This window comes from Martes martes (genome assembly GCF_963455335.1).
Source record: "Martes martes genome assembly, chromosome: 1".
Lineage (NCBI taxonomy): Eukaryota > Metazoa > Chordata > Mammalia > Carnivora > Mustelidae > Martes > Martes martes.
The window spans coordinates 47,561,331-47,571,169 of NC_137888.1; the positions used below are offsets into that span (position 1 = coordinate 47,561,331).

At 39.6% G+C, this 9,839-nt stretch overlaps 1 protein-coding gene across 4 annotated transcripts in view; it reads left to right on the forward strand.

Moving 5' to 3' along the window:
* The window catches only part of CMSS1 (cms1 ribosomal small subunit homolog), a 382,791-nt gene extending 374,361 nt beyond the window's left edge, over positions 1-8,430 (forward strand). For 3 of the 4 annotated variants that reach the window (XM_080829347.1, XM_080829348.1, XM_080829349.1), the window contains 2 exons: positions 5,415-5,503; positions 7,821-8,430. In XM_080829347.1, the coding sequence (XP_080685473.1) occupies positions 5,415-5,503; positions 7,821-7,904 (173 nt within the window). In that variant the 3' untranslated portion in view covers positions 7,905-8,430. The remainder of the gene's footprint in view (positions 1-5,414; positions 5,504-7,820) is intronic. The other variant, XM_080829350.1, reaches the window with a different exon arrangement.
* Positions 8,431-9,839: the final 1,409 nt, after the last annotated feature.

A 9,839-nucleotide genomic window follows, 5' to 3' on the forward strand; every position in this document is an offset into this window, starting at 1 on the left:
CACAGTTTCCCAGTCTAGGCCTTCATAGTTCCAGAGCTTCTCCCCCTCAAGGAGCTCCTGATCCTTGAAGAAATAAATGTGCGTAGATGGAGATTGAGGACATGAGGCAGTAAATGCCAGGGGCCAAATGAGCACTTCCAAGTCCTATAGGAGTTAAAATACATTGTTATGGAGGCCGAATCTGTGTGGAAGGCTTTAGAGAGGAAAGGATCTTTATCTGATCTTTAAAGTGTGAGTAGGATTAAAATAGGATCTTTGAAGTACAGCGATGTGAGAAAAAGCAATCAGGAATGGGAGAACTGCTGAGTCAGAAGAGGGCAGGCAGATACACATGACTGAGATACAGGGTTGAGGTTACAAACCCTATTATGAATTCAGTCCAGAGTCAAATCCCAGGTCCAGCCCTGTGACCTTGGCAAGTTACTTAACCTCTCTAAATCTGTTTCTGTATTCAAATAACAGGGATAGTGGTAATATCTTCCTCAAAGGATTGGTATGATAATAAAATGCCAATAAAGAGTTTGACACAATGAGTTTCACACCCTAAGAAATCAAATGTTAGTTTTTATTTTTATTAAAGAAACCAACTTTCTTGGTTGGAAACTTCACAGAGTTTAGTAGCTGGTGATTCAGTTGGAAAGAAAGTCAGTGTGGAGGGAGGGTCTTAAACACTAAGCTGAAGAGTTTGGGTTTTTGCCTTATGGACATGGGAGGACATTGAAGCGAAGGAACAGATGAGAGATACGCATAGCATATTTGTGAGACATAGAGTTGGGAGAGTTTGGCTGGGCAGCAGGAGAGCCCAGGGGTAAACCCCGCTTCTCCCACAGTTCTTGGCCAGAGATTCACCTCACCCCTCCCTAGAATCGAGGTGGTTTCTTGTGTGTCACCAAGCCCCCCAGTCAAAAGAGTCACTCTTCTCCATATTTAAAAAGAGAGAAAGGGAAAGAGAGAAAACAAAGCTCTACATATTATTGAAATTTGATTTCCATAGAGTTGTGAGGTCTCACTGTGAAAGCTTATTTTATTTAAGAAGTGGAAAAATCATTTAAGGAGCTGTTGATTTTTTCTGCTCAGCAAGGAGTCTACTTCTCCCTCTCCCTCTGCCCCTCCCTCCCCAACTCATACTTCTGTCTCTGTCTCTCTCCCTCAAATTAAAAAAAAAAAAAATCTTAAGAAAAGGCGGGGGGAGAACAATTCTAGCACTCTAGAAACTGGGAATCTAACAAAGCTGAGCAAATGGCACATAACTCATTCTATATAGCTGTTTATGACTTAAGGTGTTTATATATATATGATATATTAAGGAAAGTTTCCAGACTTCCAAAGATATCCCATGACATTGGGATCTGTACAGTTATAGACAGAAGTATATTGTTTTAATTTAATAATAAAGGAGATTTTCTAACAGTAAGAGCTTTTTAACAATGCAAAAAGGTATAGAAAAGAAAATCACTTTAGAGACAATCACTTTTAGTTAATATTGAATATATTTCCTTTAGTCTTTTTTTCTATGTATTTATATATATATATATATATATTTTTTTTATAATCAAAGTTCTTGGTTTGACCATAAAAGACTCAATCTCAAGAAACAGACTGAGGGTTGCGGGGGGGAAGGGGGATGGGAGAGGGTGGTGGGGAAATGGACATTGGGGAGGGTATGTGCTATGATGAGTGCTGTGAAATGTGTAAACCAGACGATTCACAGACCTGTACCCCTGGGGATAAAAATACATTATATGTTTATTAAAATAAAAAAATTAAAAAAAAAAAAAAACAAAAAACAAAAAAAAAACAAAGTTCTTGGTTTGAGATATCTTTTTATTTATTTATTTGACAGACAGATCACAAGTAGGCAGAGAGGCAGGCAGAGAGAGAGGGGAGAGCAGGCTCCCCACCAAGCAGGGAGCCTGATGCGGGGCTCGATCCCAGGACCCTGGGATCATGACCTGAGCCGAAGGCAGAGGCTTTAACCCACTGAGCCACCCAGGTGGCCCCTGTATTTATATATTTTTATAAGTGGAAATCAAACTATATATAATAATTTTATAACTTGTCTTTTCCACTTACCTTTTCTCAACTCTTTTTCTTTTTTTAAGATTTTATTTACTTGACAGAGAGAGAACAAGAGAGCACAGGCAGGGAGAGCAGCACAAGAAAAGGGAGAAGCAGGCTCCCTGCTGAGCAGGGAGCTGGATGTGGGGTTCAATCCTAGGACCCTGGGATCATGACCTGAGCTGAAGGCAGACACTTAACCAACCAACACTTAGCCACCCAGGCACCCCTCCACTTAAAATATCTTATGAGGACTTTCTTTGCCATGGAATAGTTTTAATTTTTTGTTTTTAATGGCTGCATAATATTCTACATAATATTCTACTGTTTTTTATAGTTTTAGTGAGACATAATTGACATATAAACTTATATTACTCCAGTATGTACAATATCACTTTATACATATATAGTGAAATGATTACCACAATAAATTTAGTTAACATTAATCACCTCAAATAGTTATAATTTTTTTTCTTGTGACAAGAATTCTTAAGATCTATTCTCTTAGCACCTTTCATATGTACAGTACAGGATTAACTACACTCACTGTGCTGCACATTACATCCCCAGAATTTATTTACCTTACTACTAGAAGTTTTTACCTTTTGACCACCTTCTCCCATTTTCCCCAAACCACCCCCCCACACCTTTGACAACCACCAATGTGTTCTCTGTATCTATGAGTTAGGTTTTTTAGATTCTACATTTAAGTGAAATCATGCAATATTTGTCCTTCTCTGTTTAACTTATTTCATTTAGCATAATGCCCCCAAGATTCATCCCTATTATCACAAATGACAAGATTTCCTTCCCTTTTGTGACTGAACAATATTCATTCTGTGTGTGTGTGTGTGTGTGTGTGTGTGTGTGTGTAACCTTTTCTTTTTTCATTCTTTTGTTGATGGACACTGAGGGCTGCTTCCATGTCTTGGCTGTTAAAAATAATGCTGCAGTAACAGGGGTGCATATATCTTTTTGAGATAGTGAGTTTACTTCCTTTGGGTATATACCCAGAAGTGGAATTGCTGGATCATATGGTAATTCTATTTTCCATTTCTTGAGAGTTCTTCCATACTGTTTTCCATAGTGGCTATACCAATTTACATTCCTACCAACAGTACACAACAGGTCCCTTTTGTCCACATCCTCTTCAGCACATATTATTTCTTGTGGGGTTTTTTTGGTAATATTTATCCTAGCAGGTGTGATGTAATATTTCATTGTGGTTTTAAATTACATTTCCCTGATGATTAGTGATGCTGAGCATCTTTTCATGTACCTGTTGGCCATTTGGATGTCTTCATTGCAAAAATATCTATATTCATTTCCTCTATTTTAATTTTTTTATTTTATTTTTTTTATTTTAATAAACATATAATGCCCTCTGTCTATTTTTAAATCAGATTGTTTGGTGTTTTTTGCCACTGATTTGCAGAAGTTTTTTGCCACTGATTTGCAGAAATTTTTTATATATTTTGGATTTATCCCAAGTTTATATATATATATATATATGTACATATATATATATATATTTAGCAATTCAATTATGGTAGGATACCTGGATTATTTCTAATTTTTTGCTATTAAAAATAGTACTGCAATGATAATCTTTGCAAGTACTATATTTAAGTTTTTTTGTTTTTTTTTTTAAGATTTTGTTTCTAAAGTAATCTCTAGACCTAGTGTAGGGCTCAAACTTACAACCCTAAGATTAAGAGTTATATACTCTACCGATTGAGCTAGCCTGGTGCCCCACTAACTATATTTACATTTCTTTTTTTTTTTTCTTAAGATTTTATTTATTTATTTGACAGATCGAGATCACAAGTAGGCAGAGAGGCAGGCAGAGAGAGAGGGAGAAACAGGCTCCCTGCTGAGCAGAGAGCCCAATGCGGGGCTCGATCCCAGGATCCTGGGATCATGACCTGAGCCGAAGGCAGAGGCTTCAACCCACTGAGCCACCCAGGCGCCCCAAATAGTAAGCATTTTAAAGCTCCTATTATATAATGCTCAAGTGCCTTCCTGAAAGGCTGTATCTGTGTGCTCTCCCACCAACAGTAAGTTATTTTTAAGAGAAGACTACCAATCCATTGTCCTTCTCAATTTATCATTTTTAATTTTGCAGAGAGAATTTTATTTTTTTAAGATTTTATTTGTTTATTTGAGAGAGAGAGAGGGTAAGAGAAAGCAAGAGAGTGGGGTGGGGGGCAGAAGGAGAAGCAGATTCCCCACTGAGCAGGGAGCCTGATATGGGGCTTGATCCCAGACTCAGTCCCCACTGAGCACCCCACAGAGAGAATTTTAAATAAGAGGCATAATTGGGGCACTTGGATGACTCAGTTGGGTAAGCATCCAGCTTTTAACTTCAGCTCAGGTCATGATCTCAGGGTCGTAGGACTGAGCCCTGCATCAGGGAACACTCAGTGCAGAGACTGCCTCAGAGTCTCTCTCTGCCTGTGCCCCCACCACCACCACCACTCAGGTGCCTGTGTGTGCTCGCTCTCTTTCTCGCTCTCTCAAATATGTAAATAAATAAAATATTTAAATAAATAAGAGGAATTATAAGAAGAAAAGTCTTTTGGGCAGAAGGGGAAATATTGAAATAATCACAGAGAAAAGTGAGGGGGAAGCGCTGCAGAGTAAACGAAGGCTTCAGTTATGTTTCCACATGTAACATGAAACAGCTTGGGGCAATGGAAAGAACATGGGGAGTGTGAAAAACTGTGCCAAACTCTGAGACCTCTAAGGGACAGACTCTGAGGTCTCCTCCAGCCCCTCATTCCGTAATTATCTCTAGATAGAGAAGAAGATAGTAGAAATGGAGTCCTTAAGTGGTTTACTAGTCTTCTCAAATGATCACGGACTTTGAATAGAGCCTATTCACATTTACTTCCTTTTCTGTCTAAAATTAACCCCTGAACCCCACCCTCATCTGTCTCTCCGTTCACCTCCTCACAGTCATTCACACTGCATTGGACTCAACTCCTCTGAAGGGCCACTACCCAGGCTGCAGGATCCATCTTACCAAATTCCTCTCAGGAATAAGACTTCACCGTCTGGGGCTTCCTGAAATGGAGGTTTGGGATTGTTTCTTTGGCAGCACTTGAGCAATTGACAAGTTTAGCAGCTTCTCTGCTTCCCTCAGAATCAGTGATAAGATTGTAAGGAAAGCAATCTCAGAGTGCTGCATTTGTTTTCCATCAGCAAGGGCCGCCTCCTTCAGTGTGCAGAGATTAGTTGCTGGGGGAGAGGACAGCAAATGAGGCAAAAAGCAACCAGGAGACTAAAAAGTCATTTGAATAAGCTTTTGTCATGAGGTCTTTGCTGTAGCAACTCTCTCTCTCTGTTTCTTTCAGGTGGCCTTAATTTGAACCCCCTAAAGTTTCTCGTTTTTGACTGGAACTGGAGAGATCAGAAGTTGAGGAGGATGATGGACATTCCCGAGGTACTGTGTAACCAGCAATTGCTTTTAATCTTTTTTTCTTCAACTTGAACTTGAGTTCAGACACAGTAATAAAATCTTTGACATGGGGAGCGAGCACATTCTGGCCATTGAAATGATTTCTATCTTTTAACTCTGAAGTAACTGCAATTACAGAGTCCATCTCACCCACTTAGACCTAACTGTATCCTTTCCCTTTGTTTTATAGGAATCAGCTTTGTTTCTTCTTTATATGACCAGGGTCTCTGCCCCACTGGGGACCACATTTATATTGTACCTTTGAGAAACAGGAAGATCTGGAGGACTTGGCATATTTTTGTGTGTTTTGCTTTAGAGACATAGTCATCTTTGTCTTTCATCCTTAAAGATGTGTGAGGGAGTAGAGGCACAAACTTGCCGCATGGCCTGCGTCTCCCATGCCCCAAAACTCACTTAATATAGAGTGCTATTTTGTTTTTGTTTTAGTGGGGAAATTATTTTGATGTCTCAGTGTATTAAAACTGATTAAGTGCCTTTGTGGCCACAGCATTAGCTCATTCTATATTATAAAAGTAATCCAGGGGCGTCTGAGTGGCCCAGTGGGTTAAAGCCTCTGCCTTCAGCTCAGGTCATGATCTCAGGGTCCTGGGATCAAGCCCCGCATCAGGCTCTCTGTTCAGTGGGGAGCCTGCTTCCCCCCTCTCTCTCTCTACCTGCTTCTCTGCCTACTTGTGATTTCTCTCTCTCTCTGTGTCAAATAAATAAATAAAATCTTAAAAATAAATAAATAAATAAAAATAATCCATTATCATCAAAATGTGAAAAATTGATTTGCCACCTACTGTGTATCATGGGACAATTTTTCAATCTAGCCCAATGTTTAGAAGTATCTGTTAGAGGGGTGCCTGGATGGCTCAGTGGGTTAAGCCTCTGCCTTCTGCTCAGGTCATGATCCCAGGGTCCTGGAATCGAGTGCCTCATTGGACTCTCTGCTTGGCAGGGAGCCTGCTTCCCCCCTCTTCTCTCTCTGCCTCGCTCTTGCCTACTTGTGATCTCTGCCTGTCAAATAAATAAAATCTTTAAAAAAAAAAAAAAAAAAGAAGTGTCTGTTGGAGAGAAAAAGATTTATCCAATAATAAAAATGGCTGCCAGTCACCAACCTAATTAATCATGGCAGCAACTATCAAAGAGATTTGGAACTAATCCTCCAAACATGCTGAATAAATTAACTTACCACTTAAAACTATATCCCCAGAATGACCAACCTGATTATGATTGATCAGTGAGTTACTTCAGACATCTGTACAGGTTAAAAGATAATTTTTTCAGTTTCCTACACACATACACAAATAGGCGCGCGTGCACGCACACACACACACACACCTTTGCCCTGAACTGACTGGTTTTATATTTTAATGTTAATTTTTTATTTTTTGAAGATTTTATTTATTTATTTGACAGACAGAGATCACAAGTAGGCAGAGAGGCAGGCAGGGGGGAGGGGGGAAGCAGGCTCCCCACTGAGCAGGGAGCTGGCTGCTGGGCTTGATCCCAGCAGGACGCTGGGATCAAGACCTGAGCCAAAGGCAGAGGCTTTAACCCACTGAGACACCCAGGCACCTGGTGACTGGTTTTTTAAAACCAGTTCACAAATTTGATGTTAGGAACTTAAGTCTGTTTCTGATTATTTCAGTTATAATGTGAAATCTGAGTAATCCACTGAAAGTTTTCTAAATATAATGATAAGGAGGAATTGTGTCAAAGAAAAAACCTTGTCACCCAGTTATTTGTATTATGTTGATGTCATCATTATCAGCTATCCTATATTGAAATATGTGTGCAATCTCGCCATACTTTGGGTATTTTGAAAACCTTTGTATAAGATTTTTTTTTAAGATTTTATTTATTTATTTGACAGAGAGAGAGATCACAAGTAGGCAGAGAGGCAGGCAGAGAGAGAGGAGGAAGCAGGCTCCCTGCTGAGCAGAGAGCCCGATGCGGGGCTCCATCCCAGGACCCTGAGATCATGACCTGAGCTGAAGGCAGATGCCCAACCCACTGAGTCACCCAGGCGCCCCTGTAGAAGATTTTTTATGAGATTTTATTTTGAATGGTTACAAAAGGGCCCTTTAATGAAATGGATGTTTTATTAAGTACCTCTTCCTTAAGTAAATATTTCAATTCTGAATAAAACACAGGTAAAGATTTTTGCCCTCCCTGATTCTGGCTATAACAGCTACACAAATACTAGAAGTCCAGATGGTTGAATTTATTCACCAAGACCATCTTTTCTTGATCTTAACCTTTTCTTTTTTTTTTTTTTTCCTTTTCTCTCATTTAGATAAGAAAGGAGGTTTTTGAACTTCTGGAAATGGGAGTCCTCAGTCTATGCAAGTCCGAATCTTTGAAGCTCGGCCTTTTCTAAGTCTGGGTCCTAATGAAAATTCCAGTTTTTATGGTGGGATTTGCATCTCATTTAATAGCTCTGGAATATTTCAAGGACTCAATAAATATCAGCTATTGTTTTATTATGTTAACTGGATCACCCCATGAATCACTAGAAATTTTTGGTGGAGATTCTTTGACAGAAATGAAGCTGTCCTTTGCCAACTTCTCTGTATAATAAAGTATCACCAGCTTGTGTATGATTTTTTGTTAAGCAGACAGTTTTTCTTTCGCCAGCTGGCCTCTCATGTTACTTTGCAGAAGGGAAAGAGCATCTGGGCGACCTTAACCAAGCCACTTTCCTCTCTGAGCCTTGGTTTCAAGAGCTGCAAAATGGGAATGATACCTCCTAGGATTGTTGAGGCTTCCATATGACAGTACTCATGGAACAGACTCCTAAACTGAAGCCTGGTCCTAGTGTGAAGGGTGCAGTGGTGCTGATAGAAAGAGTTGTGGGTGTATGTGGCACTTGGCAAATATATGGAAGATAACAATATAACTACAACTATCTTACTTGTTTTGTACCTTATTTTAAAATAATCTCAGATTTACAGAAAATGTCTGGTAATACCTGGGAAAGCTACCTATACAACATTAGAGAGAAATGAAAGCAAAGACTTAAAAAAAATCACACTCTGAAGTTTCCCATGATACCACAATATAACAACTGCTAGTAAGTTGTCATATCCACATCGATCTAGAACTATGGATCTTCAACCAGGGACAGTTTTGCCTCCCCGCCCCCCCACCCCCACCCTGGAGCCATTTGCTACGTCTGGAGATATGTTTGGTTGTCACAACTGGGAGGATACTACTAGCATCTAGTGGGGAGTTGGGACTCACTGTTACTTAGTAGGTAGTATCCTTTGGCCAAGGGTACTGCTCAACATCCTACCATCCTACAGGACAGCCCCCACAATAACAAAGTATCTGGCCCAAAATATTAATCAGTAGTGCTGAGGGTAAGGAAACCCAGTTCTAGAAACTTGAAAAACAGAGTATATGAAGTATATCTGTATCCTTAAAGTATATTTATTTAGAAGAGAAATATGTAAATATAAAAGCGCCTGTAAAGTGAGATCTGGCTCTCTTAGGAATGTTACCTCAGAAATGTATTCACTTAATACCTGTGATGGTTAATTTTATGTGTCAACTTGACTGGGCCAGAGGTAGCCCAGATAGTCAAGCAAAAATTATTCTGAGTGTTTCTTTGAGGATATTTTTAGATGAGGTAGACATTTTAAGGGGAGGACTTGAGTAAAGCAGATTGCCCTCCCTCTTGTGGGTGGGCCTCTTCCTGTTAGTTGAAAGCCTAAACAGGACAAAAGGTTGACACTGCTAACCCCCACACACCCTCCACAAACCACTCCACCCCCTCCCCCCGACAAATAAGAGAGAATTCTGATTCCAACTGAAACATTGGCTCTTCCTAGTGATAGCCTTCAAACTGGGACCTCAGCTCTTCCTGATTTTACAGCACCTTTTGGCCATTAGACTCAAATCAAGACATCAGCTTGGCAGATTTTGGACTTGCCAGCCTCCTCCATAACGACGTGAGCCAATTCCTTCTAATAAAATCTCTTTACATACCTCCAATTAGTTTTGTCTCTCTGGAGAACCCTGACTAATATACTACATGAAGTTTCTCCTACTTTGAGATTTGGGTTAGTTTGGTTTTGTTGTTTTATAAAAAGCTTCAGAAATCGTGTTCTTACAGATTTGTTACTGTAATGACCCTTTTGCTAGGTGTTATCTATGTAGTATAATCCCACCCAATGTTGGACCAAATTCCTAAGTGGCAAACGTACCTGATTATTTTGTAGGCCAACCATGCATATATAATCTAATCTTGTAAGCTGTTGCTGCCTTTTAAACCCAAGTTCTTGTCCGTGTGTGTTTATTAAAACAAATAGAT